Below are 16,032 nucleotides of genomic sequence, written 5' to 3'. Positions count from 1 at the left end.
TGCCTCTGTTCAGCTGCCAGTTTGAGCAACGTCACACCGTCACAATATCGGGGGGCATGGATACTACTGCAAGCGCGTGATTGATGCTCGCATGGGACCCTGACCTTTTAAAGCTTACCGTAATGTTTATTCTGCGGTTCTGTGGTGCCGTTCTCTGCAGTGGGCCGAATGGTGACTGGATCGGGTGCAATATCTAAAACGAGACAACTCCAGTATGAAGGACGACTTTCCTAATCTCTCTAGCCGCGCCCGACTGTATCTGTATCCATTTTCGGAGCCATCCGAATTCCGATCTTGAAGTCTTACTCACGTCTAAATGTAGAAGGTGCCTTTACCAGATACTCGGGTTGGTGTGCATCATCCCCCTGAGGGTAGACCGCTTTAGGATGCAGCGATGACAAGTAGCAAAGACGTCAACGGTTAATCTCACAGGTATGAATCAAGCCAACGGAGATTTAAAAAAAAAATTTATTCGTTCCACATCAATATCCCTTTCCGAATCGGAGAATAGACCAAAGCTCAAGCGAGTGTAACACAGGGGCAAAGGCCACTTTCCCAGAATACTTGCCTCTGAAATTCGAAATAAAAGATTTTTCTGAGCGCCACTTGGCGCCTGCGAAAGCTCTGTCCCATCAAGGAAGTCCTGGGAAAAGCGGCCTGCTAAATTGTTCACATCGATTTGTGTGGAGAAGGGTCAGGCCGTGTGATGTCTCCTCTACCTCTAGATGGAGGCCTGGAGAATTTACACAGGTATGATACTGTAGCGGGGTAAAAGACTGACAAATTTCGTCTGTGCTCTGCCGTCCCAAATTCGACCCCTCCAAAGTATGTCGGAAGCAAAATTTGATTTGAGGTGAAATGAATCATGGCTTGAAATTGCCAGGAACAGGACATGCTTAGAATTATTTATTCGTCTACCAAGATGGTTTTGGATACAACTAGACATTTGATTCGAAAGTACAAATGCTAAAGTACAAATATCATCAATGAGATCACGCTTGCCTCAATTCCTGCACAAATAGACAAACCCCAGGATAAAAGGCTAAGCTTTAATTGACGTGGTGGCCGTAGTTGATGCAGAGGACTTTGTGAACGAAGACGACTTTGTCGATGAAGAAGTGATCAGAAGCGTGGAAGTAGTTGCTGGGGCTGTAATGCCATCAAAGGCGTCTGCAAATACAACTGTGCCAGCTGTAGCCGTTACGGGTATAACGGTCCAATACGCAGTGGAATTATATGATGAAACATCATACACCTGTCCGAATCCTATGTTTGATGTGCATAATGCTCCAGAAAATGGCCGAGCCGAGTTGCTTGCGTAATTTGGAGCGATAAGGCCAAACCCGCTAGAGCACTGTATCAGCAGATGATCAAGTAGAAGATGAGAACACAACTTAAGGTCAGAGCCAAGGACTTACTTTGGACAACAAGCAATGTAAGATGCGTTGTAGGGAATCGTGTCCCATTCATATGGACATACCAATGCGCTGAAAGCCGGCAGAGTCACATTATTGAGAATCCCTATGACGCTCGAGTAGAATTGAGGTGGATAGCAAGTTGTCATGGTGGAAGTTGGAAGTGGATTGACCGAATTATCCCATAGATATGGCCCCCAGGCAGCCATTTCGGTAATGGCTCCTGTCGTGCACTGCGGTGATTGTGTATATGTTGTTGTAAGCGCCATATTGTACAAGGCAGGATTTGTCTGTACAGAGGTCCATGTCCATGAGGCGGTCGTAGTGGGAGTCGTGGATGATTCCGACGATATTGGCGTTATCGACGAAGTCACAGAAGTAGTGACTGAACTCGTTGACGACACTGTTGATGACTGTGCAGTTGACAATATGGATGTTTGCGTTGACGTTGATGATGAGGACGAAGAATAAATTACATCTTGGCATGTGAAGCAGCTCAAATCGTAGAATGTGTAGGGTGAAGAGGAAGATGCCAAATTGGTTGGTGGTCCGGAGTGCAGATTACAGTACGCTCCTGCTTCAAAGCTACATTTGAAAGTCAGCGATTGCTACTTCGACATGTTTCTGTAAATATGCAATACTGAACCCACTTGCTTGATAACCTGTTTAGGGCTTTTTTTTTTTTGGAAAATTCAACACCGCAAATGCAAACAAGAATGCTTCGCAATAAGTTGAGAGAGAGAGAAAGAAGATCCCAGGATCCTTACTAGACATTTGTGCAGCCTGTAGTTGCCAAACAAATTTGGCCACAGGTTGCAGCGTTTTCTGTGTAGACACCATTTGTGTAGTCAATAATGGTGCCTGAGCCATTAGAGAATGCGAGAACACCGCATGTTGTGTTTGCTGGCTGAGGTTTAGCAAATCCGGACACTACTGAGCATGTTTGCAGTGCTGTGCAGCTAAAGCAGGTTGCAGAGTAGAAGCGGTAAGTCGACGCTGAATTTTTTATCGGTGTTGTTGTGTTTTATATGTAAGTTGCATGCTATGCCTTGCGTGAAGTAGACATTGGTACATGTCGACGTAGAGAGACAAATTTGCTCACAAGCAGCCTGTTTCAAAATTCATACAAAGGGACGTAATCCATTGCTGAAGAGGATAGAACAGACTCACAAGGCTTGCAACATATGGTGATCCCGCGACGTAAGATATGAGGTAGCCAGTCCCATCCGAATTTGCAAGCTCACCACATACCGCACCCGAGGGTTGAGGTGATGCAAGACCTGATACTGTCGAGCAACTGGCCAAACTGGCAGACGAGAATTGCCTTCCAGCAAGAACGGCTGTTTTGGATGGTGAAGCCGTGATAAGAGTTGCAGAAATGGAAGAGACTGATCTCAGAGCGAGGAGAGCGAGCACCGAAAGAGAGAGCTTCATCGTGGTTGTATAACCAAGGGACTGAACTGTATGTTGATTAAATTCACACAATAAATACAGAATTGGAAGTGCAAACTCTACCTCGTCCAGTACGTCTAGAACGATAGCAGGAGAACAATTCTACTCCTCAAACTCAATCCTCCCCTTCTTAGCTTCTGTGCTATACCGTAGTGCGTACACGTAATCTTAAACTAATCCACACCAAAAGGCGTTGGAAATGGGACTCATGGTTCAATGATACTGAGAACCCCTGGATACCGCAACGAAAGCGTCAGAGGTACTGACGAACCTCTAGCCGATGGTACCTAGGTATGCAGGTTTCGATACTCTGAAGCTCAAGCTGATGTACGCCGGTGATCATAATAGCACAGACGCACCCGCATGAGCAGGGCTCGTTCAAACCCCTCCAAGACCCCACACCCCAGGTCGCACGGGGAGGCCAGAGGCCCCCGGCGGCCGGCATAGAAATGGCACGATGATGGGCGTACCGATGCAGTGGATATTGGTTGTAGTTGCGTCGGTATGGCTCGAATTAGATGCGCGCCTCGTTGCACCCGGTTCATCGGACCGATTCACTCACTACCATTACTAGCTTTGTTGCATTTATTGGCTTTACTACATTCACTTGCCCTCACTTGTAGTACAGCGCGCCAGCACAGCGCAGCACAAAGCAGCAGAGCGTAGTACAGTGCAGTACAGTGCAGTATAATATAGTACAGTGTAATACAGTATGTTACAGTGTACTGGTGCGGTATGCTACAATGGTGTAATAGTGCCTAATTTTCATTTTTTATTAAGATACGATTTAAAAATTTACATTAAAAATTCTATGGAAAAAGATTTATGAAAACTCTTTAATTCCATGGACTAATCGTGTCCCACTGGCCTTTGGTCGTAGTCTAGTTCAATACACAGACCACCTTCGAGAGTGTCACTGACCTGCCACTACATGTGGCAGGTCAGCCGGTGAAACTCTCGGAGCCTGTACAGCCTCCCCTCTCCAACCTCACAAATCTCCAACATCACAGTTCCCTTTTCAACACTGACCGATTACCCGCTAAATAGGGGTGACAAAAAACATCTCCTTCCACTCGGCCCCTCCTACATGAGTTCGGGCTCAGACAACCCACTACTGCATGCTCTCCAATTCTTTGTGCTTCCCGGATTCCGGGCCATGCATGCCCTGGTCACGATGCAATGGAAGTAACGTTCTTTCAGATTGACTGGTAGTCTCCAGCAATAGAGCTCGGTATCACTTTCACTCTTTCAAATTCTGATTATCGCAGAACAGCGTGGGAATGTCCACAGTGCAATTTCCCAGGCTTTCCGAAATAAGCCAGCCACTAGTTCGTACTTTAGCAGCACAGTGTCTACTTTACTAGGGGAAAAAAGATACATCATTCGAATCTTTGCTCATACGCCGCTACATTCATTTTATCATTCTATGCAAACCATGGTATCTTTTCATGGACGGAGTGTGTTGCTTCAAGCTTTATCTTTCTATGCCCTTCTAGCTTTTCTCGCTGCGTCTGCCTCATCAACTCAATTTTTATATTCTGTGGTCGAGAGTTCGCATCATCATCAGAAACGTCAGGGTGTCTCGATAGCTCAGAATGCTTCAATAGCTCAGAATGCTTCGACATCGGCTCTTGCACAAGCCCAAAAGATTGTGGCGGAAGCAGTCCGTCAGCAAGGCGAGTAAGTAGTGCCTTTCACCCTTCTTGGTTACCATTCGATGCACATACGTCACAAACGATAAATATTTCGTTGAGCATGATATCGGGCTGATACCTGGGAAATAGGTACAATACCTATCGTGTCGCAAATCCAAGACTCAACAAGTATTATGCCAGTAACTCGGCAGAAGCTAGAGCCTACAGAAAGCAAAAGCGGGACACAGAGCCACTTCCACCAACGCTTAACGCTACCATCCGAGCTGCTGCAGCTTTGCTTGCCGAGGATGATGCTGCGGCCAAGGCTGCAAATGGCACTCTCAATCGTGTCTACCCAAAACCGACTTTCGATAGCAATTCTGATTCTGAGGACACGAAACGCGCTACCTCAAGCTACTAGGTTGCCAATATAGAGCATAATGGTTTAGCTCCGATGTGAGCACCTTCAATGCCCCTCTCGTCTGTTCTCTCGAGTGCAGATGTCATGCCGAACAAATAGGCTAATAACTGAACTTTGTGTAGGGGAGTCAATGCCTCATGGCTGGTATGTGGCGCTCTGAGATTCATTTTCCCACACGCTAAGATGTATATATAGGTTTATCGTGACGTTACCAATCCCATGTTTGCTGGGGGTGCCGTATGTTATTCTTTCTATTATGAACATCCTCGCGCTTCTGCCAAGAAATGGATACTAGCAGCTATGCTCTCATCGCTTAGTCCCATAAGCTGCATTTGCTCGCTCGAGAAGATGCCGAACAGGCACTAACGTGCTTTTCAGAAAGGTGATGGAAAAACGGACGATACTGCTGCCATCAATGCTGCTATCGCGTACGGCGGGAACTGCGGGTCGAACTGCTTGTCGTCTTCGGTGAAAGGAACATTCATATTTTTCCCTCCGTGAGTTTTGACTCTTGATACAACAGCTCGTCGGGATCTATTTATCTCAGTGTTGGTCAATGAGCGAAGGCGCCTCCAGGACGCAACATGCGCGTTCTTATTCCTACCCATCGGACTCATGCTAACTTTGGGGAAGAGGCACCTACCTTGTTTCAACGCCTATTGAAGCTTACTACTACTCGCAAATCGTGGGAGATGCACTTTCGCCGCCCACCCTCAAAGCTTCTGCTAACTTCGTCGGCCTGTAAGTTTCCACTCACAGCTGAAACTTTCTCGTACGAGCTGTATATCTGGCGTTGTCCATCGTAACGTCGTGCTAACCACGCTGCTATAGTGGAGTTATCGAAAGTGGTCGGTCCATATTATCCCTCTAGATGAGACATTTATCTGATGCTGGCAGATGTTTACATCCCCATTGACAATGGAGACGAATGGTTTTGCCCCCCTTTTCTCTCTTACTCTCTCTTTCCCTCCCTTACCCTGGGACATCACTCTCCTTCAGCTTTTGTCTGCGAATCTAACTGCAATAGGTACATAAATCAATCAAATTTCTATCGCCAAGTTCGTAACAGTTAGTCTCACGCCCTTCAATGTTCTCTTGTCGACAATTTCACTCGCTTACTTCTGTGTAAATAGTGAACATCGACATTATAGACACCACTACTGCTAGTGTGGCGGGCGTTCACGTCCGTATATCCTTTCATTCCTTCCATAGCTACTGAGAAGCGGACGCTCCTGATGTCACGAGCTTCAACTTCCCTAAGATTACTACCAGAAGAATCTCGGATAGTATAAAGCTTAGCAAAAACCACAACGCTAACAGTATGATTAGTGGCAAGTCGCTCAGGCAACCTCTATTACGAACTGTCGTGTCTATGCCCCAACGACGGCTGGTACGACCGCGATGGGCATGTTCACAGAGAATGGAAGCTCGGGGTCTATGAGTGACTGTTTCTTTTTTGGTGGTCAATACGGAATATGTAGGTGTTTTCTTCTCGCATCGATCTCTTTCTAGTTGTTTGCAAGTTCTCTTCTAACAAAATCCCCGCAGATGGTGGCAACCAACAGTACACCGTTAGGAACTTTGAACAAAGTTCACAAACCACGGCTAGTATTTGTTTGATCTGGGATTGGGGTTGGACATGGTCCCAGCTTGTGATCACAAACTCTCCCATTGGTATCAAATTGATCAATCCACAGGATACCACAGGTCAGCAAGCAGGATCAAGTAAGTCGTATTTCCATGACACGAAGCTGCTATCATTGTGAAAGTTCCGTCTGCCGAGGCTGTCTCCGGTCTCTAGACAGTTCCACCCTCGCAAATACTTCTTTCAATCTGGACCTCTTCGTCGCTAACTAAACAAATAGTATATGTCCTCGACAGCTTATTTGAAAATGTTGAAACTGCAATTTTCGCCAATCAACTACCAGCAGCAGTACTCGAATCTAGCGTCATCACGCTGGACAACATTGGTGTTCTCAATGTTGGATCTATGATCGGCTTTGTCGATGGGAATGTTCTTGACATTGATCCAATTGATCTCAATTTCCTTATCATCGGCAATATACAAGACACCGGCTCATATTATGGAATGTACTACTTCAACGCCAATACACCAGATCCAAGCATGCTTGATAGCTCAACGTCCGGTTACTTTCGTCAACAATACTTCTCAAAAAGTCGACCGCAGTATGAAAGCCTGACTACTGCTGATATTATCAATGTCAAGGATCGCGGTGTCAAGGGAGATGGGTCTACTGATGATACGGCGGCAATTCAGGCAGTACTTGCAATGGCTACGACCGACAACTTGATTTATTTCCCAGCTGGGTCTTACATCATCACGAGTAAGTCGTATCAATGTTATCTTTTTGCTTCACTGCTGCTAGGCTTTCTGAAGAAGTGGTGCTGAGGTGTCCAATTGGTTCGAGTTTGATCCACCGTCCACCTCATAATGAAGAATTGGCAATGCTGACTTCGGCTCCTACCGGCAGGCACTCTGATACTCCAATCCGGATCTCGAATCACTGGTCAAGTCTGGTCTCAACTTGTTGCTTCCGGCACCTACTTCGCCGACATGACCAAACCTCAGGTGATGCTGAAGGTTGGAAATTATGGAGACGTAGGAACTGTCGAAATTTCCGACATGCTCTTCACTTCGAAGGGAGCGCTTCCTGGTCTAGTGATGGTAGAGTGGAATATGGCAGCCGACAGCCAAGGATCTGTAGGTGATCACCTCCCGTACCTTGTGGTTGGAAAGTTCAATGACTGAGAGAACATCCGGCTGACTGTAAAATTTTCACAAATAGGTCGGCTTATGGGACTCTCACTTCAGAGTAGGTGGTGCTTTTGGAACGGAGCTTCAAGTCGCCCAATGCCCAAAGACAATCCCTCAGATTCAGACCGGGTGCATAGCTGCTACGATGATGTTGCACCTTACGAGCAGCTCGAACGGTTATTTTGAGAATATGTGGGCATGGGCTGCAGATCATGATCTTGATGTAAGAATTGATCTCCGGGGACAACAATCATCCAGGCTGGAAAAGTGTTATAGACGAGATAGATTTGCTAATAACCCCATAGGACCCAACCAACACTATGGTCTCGGTCGGTGTGGCTCGAGGTATACTTGTTGAATCACAAGGTCCGACGTGGATGCTTGGTACTGCCAGCGAGCATTCCATTCTTTACCAATACAACTTCTACGGCACCACCAATACACTTGCAGGTATGATCCAAACAGAGTCGCCTTATTATCAGTACGCTGCAGCTACGGAATCACCTGGCCCGTTCAACGCTTCTGTCGGTCTCTTCTCGAATGATCCAGTTTTTCCAGATGCTAGCTGTGATGCATCGAGTCTACTATGTAGCTTTTCGTGGGCCGTGGTGATTGAAGCGACTACAAATCTTTCGATCCCTGGTGCTGGTCTCTATTCTTGGTAAACAAATTCATTTTATTTTATTTCACCTACGACTCGACCCATACTTTCGACATATGATATAACTTCATTTTGTTCTACCGTATACTGATTACTACCCAGGTTTGACAACTATGATCAATCGGTCTGTGTGGATGCACAGAATTGCCAGCAACGCCTTGTAAATAACCAAGGGTCGAACGATCAATTATTGATCTGGAACCTTGTAACAATGTATGTCCTCTTATGATTTATCTTGAAACAGTTTCTCGCTAACGTGATTTGCAAAGTGGTGCTGTCGAGATGCTTTCCGACACAAACACTGACACCATCATATATGCCAAAAACAACACTCAGGCAAACATTCATCCGTTTTGGAGTGTACTCGGGGCTTACGCCGATGACTTTGCAACCGAGCCCTCAACCTGCGCGGATAACGACACCTCCGCCGCATGCGACACCGCTGAAACTTGCGACTTCACGCTTGAATTCGACACTCTTGATGAACTTTCAGCAGCGACAGGCACATTCCCCCAGATCTGCACTGAGTACTATGCACTCGGAACACTTGGATTCTTGTTAGATGCAGCCATAGACAACTACACAGCAGCAGATGATGGCTACGATGGCGTGTTTGGTGACTATGTAAGCTTTATCTTTTTTTCTTCTCATATTCTCAAGACCTGGAAGAAATTAGTCTGAGTGCCTGCCAATGGGGAAGGCTTTGGCTGACTTGTCTTTTCACAGGTTACATTCACCAAACAAATGATTCCTACTGCGCTTCAGACGTTCATGGGTCCTCCGAATTCATCCAGTCCAGCAGGAGGACCTGGAAATAAGTATTTCACTTGTGAGCTGAGCGAAGGAGGTGTTGTCAAAATACCCAACCAACCGTGTCCGGTATGTATTCTCTCACTGTCTTCCTAAGTCAGCACAAGTGTCAAGTACGATATAGCCTTGGTGGCATCAAAAGCAATTCGTGTATCTCAGTAGTTCCAGGAAACAAAATACTGACGTTGTACAGACCTAACAGCCAATATGACTTCTTTACCGTTTTTACTATGACTTACACGCTAGAAAACTCAACTGGGTTCTTGTACGTTATTTTATTCTTCAAGTTGCACCGTTTCGGATGTACTTCAAGAGCTGAACCCCAAAACCTGCCTTCAAAAAAGTTCCTATCAGACGGTGGACTATGCTAAAGTTTCTAGTGACGAACTTGCCGATACCTACGGAATCGAAGAAAGCTGGGTGGACTTCACCACAGTCAAAACAGTTGTCGACTGCAGTGCTGGTAGTGGACGCGCGTGCGCGCCAATCAACATTGCACAAGTCGGGTTTCCAACGGATTCTGGGAACGTTACTGTCAGCAACCCAAAGGATGTCATCTCCGATGCTTTACCAACAGTAGCGAATCTTTCAGTAACAATCATTGCTAGGCAATTAGAGTTGGTCACTGGAGCTTGGTATGGTCCCACCGATGACCTTGTCCAGGTCAGTATTCAAAGATGCGCCGAAGCAAATGCATCTCAGTCTGCTTCTTCACAATTCCTAAGATAGAGGTTGTTCTTGGCTAATGGTAGATAGGTCATCTCCATGCCTGTTTTCCTTATTGTTCAAGCTATCAGCGACATGAATGAAGTGAAGACTGTCGGCCAGCAAGAGGAGAAAGAGCTCAAGCAGCAACTCACGTGGGAAATCCTCGGCATTATATTTGCCTTCATACCGTTCCTTGACGATCTCACGCCCGAAATTGAAGGTCTGGATCTCGTTCTGTCATTTGTCGACGCCGGAGCCAATACTGCTCTGGCAATTGCAGATATTGTAGCAAATCCCATGTCTGCGCCCATGGAGATATTCGGACTTCTCACAGGAGGCGGCGTGAGAGACGAGGATGATTTTGCCAGTATGGCGGCTACTCGAAAGGAGGAAGTCACCGAGGCTGACATAGGAAAGATTGGCACTACCTTTGAAAAGCTTGATACAGCCCTCCAGAGCCTCATTACAAAAGGTTGCAAAGCCTAGCTTCTTGGGTCATATGTTTTCTCTAGATTTTGAATGGTTGGATAGAACTTAATATACATAATTTGGTCATGATGTCTCTGGTGTTTACATTGTCTAGCGCTGCTAAGATATTTTCTTTGCTCTCCCATCGCTCCTTTCTCTGGGCGGCCGGTCACATGACTGGAGAAGAAAAGAAGAATTGACGATTATAGATTGAGTTACAACCCTTTACAACAAATTCCCAAGCATCGAAATAACATCCCTCTGTACTGCTTGAGGGAATTGTGTGGATTATCAGATTGCACGTGCCCGCCATAATAAGTTTAGCGTTGTCTTTGTAAGGCGACCTTTGTTTTGGTGACTGCACTCCTTCACGAAACAAACCTCAAACACCACCTACCCGACAACACAGCGCCCTCCTCACAATATTCTATGCCTGTCGGATATGATACCTTCCGATTCATGCAAAGCGCTGTATATCAACACTCACAATCCGCCTGTTCTTCGACCGATTCACGTCAATTGATCTCTTCCACGGCTCTTCCGGACCGGAGTTTGCAAGCGCATCAGAAGGGGTGTTTTCACTTCTTGTTTCTTCGAACGTGTATGAATAGCAGTGGCATTCTTGATGGACCAAGAAAGATTCAGCTGGCCATGATATCACGTGTAGGTACCTTGAAATCAGAATATTCTCAGCCTCGTTTCTCAAACACAGCTGAGCGCGCCCTCTCATGCGACAAGTCTGAATCTCACCAAGCAGTGTGACTCCCATGTCAACAAAACACCTCGCCCTGCACTAGGAGTCGTGGCTATAAGCTGAGGTTCTTAATGTAGTGCATACATGAGCCGCCGCCTTTCCATCTTTTGAGTTTCCGTATCTTCTTTCATCGCATATACACTCGTTTCGTTTTTGTCGTTGACTTTGGAACCCGGCTGGTCCATCTTTTTAGCATTAATCATCCTCCATTTTATTACACCGCCAACTTTTGAGATGAATCGACAGAACAGGCAGGGCTGGGATTTTTATGAGCAGAGCGCTGGCGCTCTCAATGCTACTCCTACGGCTCTAGGGTTCTCAGCTCATGCTTCTCTGCCGAATCAATCGCTTCAATTGCAAGAGCATGGTCTTGCACATGACTCGGGAGGACTTGCAAGAAATACTATCACTAGTTCGGCTGCACAGTTCACCGCAGCATTCAGCAGCGATCACGAAGAAAGCAAGTCAGATCTTCAGTCTGAAGTCCTAGCTCTCATCCCCAAGGCGAGTTTGTCTGTACTCAAGGAAATCAGGAATTGGCTCAAGAGTAAGAATTCTTTTGACCTCTGAGAGGTTTTTAGCTGCTAAATGATGTCCACAGCCTCGACACCACCTACATCGACCAACATTGTTCCGCACTTTACAAATTCACAGGAGTCGTTGATGCATTCGATACTGCCTCTACAATCTCAACACATTCCTCCAGATTCAAGAACGTCTAATACGTGTCAATCGTGGGCATCAAATCACGACCCGCTCCATGATGCCGAAAATCGATGGATGCCCTTGGTGGAACCTGACATTGTGGTTGCCAAAGAACCATTTGCCACATCTAGTCTCGATTTAGAGCACGTTGCGCGACATTCGGAATCCATGAGCTGGGAAACCACTGAGATGGACTTGTTGCCTCAACACCATCGATCTTCTGACGCATCCAGCACGCATGGGACTCGGTATTCCGTCGCAAGCTCACGAAGCTCCTTACCCGCTTGCGAGTCAATTTATATTGCCCAGTCCAGTGCTGTCGCGATGGCCTCTTCTCTCATCTACCCGAAAAGATTCGATAGCACTCGGGAATCCGTGCAATCTTCGAGCTCCTATGACTCAACCTACACGGATCGAAGTGCTTCCTCAAAGCATTCCTCTTCCACATCTATTCAATCGTTTCAATCCGCCAGAGGGCTTTCACCTATGACGACGATGTCCTCCGGCAGAGGGAGGGGACATCGTCGAAGTACCTCAAGTGGTGGATCTTCGACTAGGCAATCGAGTTCAACAAGACAATCAATGATCCCTTGCACAGAGGCCAATTGTACAACTACCTTCACGAGAGAATCGGATCGAGAGCGACATATTGAGACACAACATGACATTGTTCAGTACAAGTGTTTGCTCCATACGTGCACGTCCAAGTGCGAGAAAGATTGTCAGGATCCTCAACACAGCTGCTCGTTTCCCCGGGCCCGACGAGACAAAGTCAGAAAACATCTCGAACTCATTCACGGATGGAGAATCGCTTCCAAAGACGTGCCAGAATCTTGGCTTTGGTCATATATCAAGCAGAGGAATGGCTGGAGTTGCAGTTCTTGTGGAGCATTTTTGGGAAACTGGGTTGATAGTTCAGATGTGATTGCTGGCCACTCAAAAGTCTGTACGGACGGTCTATCCAACCTTGTCAGAAGGTTGAGTGTGGAAAAAGCTGCCGGAGGAAACCATGGAAACTCGGACGATGAGCATGCGCACGTGCGTGTTACAATGGCTCCTGCCAGTAATGGTGTGCATGAAGATAATTGCAATTCGCTATTTGAATAAGTTGGTCTTGGAGTTCCAACACTGATTTTATGTTCTTTGTACCAACTTCGCGAAGATAATCTCTTCTCCTATAGACGTTCGTGTTTTTTTTCGCCTTAATACCCACATACACCGTTTCGTTCTACGGCAGCCCCAAATGGGCTTGTCGAGTGTCAATAGCAATAGCATACAAATATCAATAATCACATTTGGTGCATTCGATACTTTCATTTTGAGTCACACTCCATATCCATTCGATGTGCCGTCTTTTCACTTTTTTCAAAGAGTGTGGGGTTTGCAGGGGTCCTACATTTGGACGCCGGTACACCACTAGCGACGTTTCATAATTCGTGAGAGCGCTTCCGTTGATCCCCATTTTCGAGGCTGCTGCCTGATCAACCTCATACCGAGGAAATACCAAGTTTTTGTCTTACTTTTATTGATTTTCCCATCATAATTGGTCGACTTAGCCCCAACGAGGCACGAGGCAGGCGCAGTTCAAATCAACCGGAACGATGGAGCGAATCCACAAACGAGAAGACAGTGCATTAAGCTCGAAGATTACAAGCAATTCCAAAGATGATAGCGACTCGCTAGGTTACGCCAGTTCAAATTCCACCCCGCCTCCAACACTCGCCGACATTGATCGATGGCGTTATCACATGGAATTTGAGAATTTTAGGAAGCGTCTTCAAGATGCAGCCAATATCGTCTTTCCAAACGACACCAATTCACGATATGCGAAAGTTTCAGTGTTGATACTGAGTTGGGAAGACGAGGACCCTCAGCTTCCTGTCTCTCAAGAGATCAACCAGTTGCACGGCGTGTTTCGCGATGACTACGGATATGAGACCGAAATCTGGAACATACCAGTCGAACACAGCCATTGGAAGCTTACTGAGAAAGTAATGGACTTTGTGAAGCCTGATGAAGAGGCCAAGACACATTTGAAAATTGTGTACTACGCTGGCCATGCAAAACTGACGGAAACTCGACTGCTTGTCTGGACGAGGTTTGTGTTTGCGAAAATCTAAAGAAATGTTTCGAATACTATGCTAATATTGGTTCAGTTGGAGGAATAATAAGAAACTCAAATGTCCGATGGTCAAGTGGGGAGGAATTCAAACCATTCTTGAGGAATCAATCAGCGATGTTCTCATTCTGCTAGACTGTTGCGCATCTGGAACAGCAAATGCCAGCGATGGCAACGGTGTCAACGAACTAATTTCGGCCTGCGCCTTCAACGAAATCGCGAATGGTGTTGGTCCTTACTCGTTCACAAGTGCTCTAGTGACAGAGCTCCGACTACTCAGCAACAAGCCCTCATTTAGTGTTGGAGAACTGTACAAGAAAATATTCTTCAGAACACAGTGTCGTATGCCAGAAGAAAGGTACCTAGACGGTACTCAAAAAGAACGACATCCTGCGCCGATACATCTTGTGCTTAGTCAGGGCGAGTCAGGTCCCAGGGGTATCCAGTTACCTACGAACCTAGGCCAACGAAAGTCACGCAGAGATCTTGATTCTCGAAGTAGAACGCCCCTCGATTTTGCTTCACCAATACACTCCCAGAGGCCTACTACTGATGGTATTCAATCCTTCGAGGATAAAGACTCATTTTCATCTCTTGTGGACGGGACTTCAAAAGAACCCTTTGATGAGAACCCCACTGTCAAGTATTCAACGCCAAGCATTGGCTCTCCAAGATTACTTTTCTCTGTTCGATTAAGAGAAACCTTTCGACCTGACGAATGTATGACTGATCTGTTCACTGAGTGGATTAGGAACTTCCCCACTATTGCTGATCACATGAGTGTTGAAGCATTGTTCGATAGTCATTCTACTCTTGTCATCATGTCTCTACCTGTCGATATATCGGCGTATATGCCGCAAGATCTATCAATTATATGCCTCGGCCCAGTTACTTCGCGAAACAGGATGATCTCACCTGCTGATCGCAACGAAGTCCACAAGTTTATGACAGAAGACCAAGTGATGAAATCCTCCCGAGCTCAGAATATTCGAAACTTTCTCATGCAGCAGCCAGTTGATAACTCTGAGGCAGCGAAACCCTCAGAAGGTAAGGACCAAGCGTTGCGCAACGTTGTTCATAGCTAACTGGAGAGTGAATAGGCCACCACCATTACAGATCCATAAGCCTGCCAGATAATGCAGAGGATCTACACAGTCGTGATTCCATTCAATCCACCAGCTCAAACTCATCCTCGCTTCGCGAATCTGGCTTCACAAGCCCCCGCTCCTCGATGAACACAACATATAGTCGGTCAAGTCGTACACTTGAATCACTATCTGAAGCTGCAGATTCAATGCTCAGTCGGCTTTCTAAAGTCACGTCTCCCAACAGCAGGCCACAAAGGAGGCCCGGTTTCGATCCGATTCACCAAAACACCATATCTGCCGTAACCAGACTTCTCGGTACACAAACGAGCTTAGAGTCGCGGAAGCATTCAAAGTCCATCGGAAAAGCAAATAGGAAAAACAAGAGCGAAGATACCAAAGACGACTTCCAACTCAAGACGTTCACATGTCTCCTTGGCACATGCACATCTACTTGTAGCTTCCCTTGCTTTAGCACCCATCATTTTCAAGTATTCCAAACAAATCATCTAGAGATACTAACAAGCCATCTTGCCGATGTTCACTCGAACTCGCATATCAAGATACCTGATTACTGGACGGATACCTATGTTCACAGTAAAGATGGTTGGTCCTGCCCGCGTTGTTTGGAATTCCTGGGAACTTGGCCTACAAACCATGAGAAGTTTGAAGCGCACTTCAACAGGTGCTCTCATGAGAGCCCAGGAACGCTGCTGGACTTGGAACTTGCTTCAGACTCCATGAAGCATCATTGAGTCCTTCAATTAGTTCTAGCCAAAGTGCGTCGCTTTCACAATAGTGGTTGACTAGAATTGTTGGGAGAGATGATCGTGACGACTTTCTGGTCGATATCATTCGTGCCAAGAGCTTTCAATGAGCTTGTAACATCAAACTTCCAAGATATGAAGCAAGATACATCTTGAGAAGCCCCATATCTCAACAATACCCTGGTCAAGAGTGACACAGCCCCCACATTGCCCGAGTCCCCACAACTTAAGCGAAACACGCTAGATTTGAAACCTTA

General features: G+C 46.3%; 5 protein-coding genes across 5 annotated transcripts; 4 read left to right on the top strand and 1 right to left on the bottom strand.

The window, feature by feature from the left end:
- Positions 1 to 1,042: 1,042 nt before the first annotated feature.
- On the bottom strand, positions 1,043 to 2,849 carry LY89DRAFT_750091 (uncharacterized protein; the record flags this gene model as incomplete). The annotated part of the gene is made up of 5 exons (XM_018221188.1): positions 1,043 to 1,346; positions 1,419 to 2,000; positions 2,183 to 2,345; positions 2,518 to 2,524; positions 2,586 to 2,849. The coding sequence occupies 5 exons, from the start codon at positions 2,847 to 2,849 to the stop codon at positions 1,043 to 1,045; spliced, it is 1,320 nt and encodes a 439-aa protein (XP_018070337.1).
- A 1,453-nt stretch (positions 2,850 to 4,302) lies between these two features.
- On the top strand, positions 4,303 to 4,922 carry LY89DRAFT_735124 (uncharacterized protein; the record flags this gene model as incomplete). The annotated part of the gene is made up of 2 exons (XM_018219979.1): positions 4,303 to 4,547; positions 4,652 to 4,922. The coding sequence occupies 2 exons, from the start codon at positions 4,303 to 4,305 to the stop codon at positions 4,920 to 4,922; spliced, it is 516 nt and encodes a 171-aa protein (XP_018070336.1).
- Positions 4,480 to 10,403, top strand: LY89DRAFT_750088 (pectin lyase-like protein). The gene is made up of 22 exons (XM_018221187.1): positions 4,480 to 4,547; positions 4,652 to 4,957; positions 5,045 to 5,066; positions 5,118 to 5,159; positions 5,301 to 5,419; positions 5,556 to 5,663; positions 5,754 to 5,770; positions 5,820 to 5,853; positions 5,950 to 5,990; positions 6,056 to 6,105; positions 6,252 to 6,399; positions 6,471 to 6,647; positions 6,788 to 7,267; positions 7,415 to 7,644; positions 7,730 to 7,921; positions 8,004 to 8,359; positions 8,462 to 8,572; positions 8,629 to 8,983; positions 9,086 to 9,255; positions 9,372 to 9,434; positions 9,550 to 9,832; positions 9,926 to 10,403. Coding segments are annotated over exons 2-22 (3,438 nt in total). The 5' UTR covers positions 4,480 to 4,547; positions 4,652 to 4,955; the 3' UTR covers positions 10,364 to 10,403.
- Positions 10,404 to 10,900: 497 nt separating this feature from the next.
- On the top strand, positions 10,901 to 13,076 carry LY89DRAFT_783221 (uncharacterized protein). Its single transcript, XM_018222657.1, has 2 exons — positions 10,901 to 11,646; positions 11,701 to 13,076. Exons 1-2 carry the CDS (start codon positions 11,334 to 11,336, stop codon positions 12,909 to 12,911), a joined length of 1,524 nt encoding a protein of 507 aa, XP_018070334.1. The 5' UTR covers positions 10,901 to 11,333; the 3' UTR covers positions 12,912 to 13,076.
- Positions 13,077 to 13,528: 452 nt separating this feature from the next.
- On the top strand, positions 13,529 to 14,765 carry LY89DRAFT_546616 (uncharacterized protein; the record flags this gene model as incomplete). Its single annotated transcript, XM_018208252.1, has 2 exons — positions 13,529 to 13,902; positions 13,961 to 14,765. Coding segments are annotated over 2 exons (1,179 nt in total), but the record flags the coding sequence as incomplete, so codon positions are not given.
- Positions 14,766 to 16,032: the final 1,267 nt, after the last annotated feature.

This window comes from Mollisia scopiformis (assembly GCF_001500285.1).
Source record: "Mollisia scopiformis unplaced genomic scaffold LY89scaffold_14, whole genome shotgun sequence".
In the NCBI taxonomy this organism is placed as follows: domain Eukaryota; kingdom Fungi; phylum Ascomycota; class Leotiomycetes; order Helotiales; family Mollisiaceae; genus Mollisia; species Mollisia scopiformis.
The sequence above is the reverse complement of the archived record's forward strand: the minus strand, read 5'-3'. Positions and strand labels throughout refer to the sequence as shown.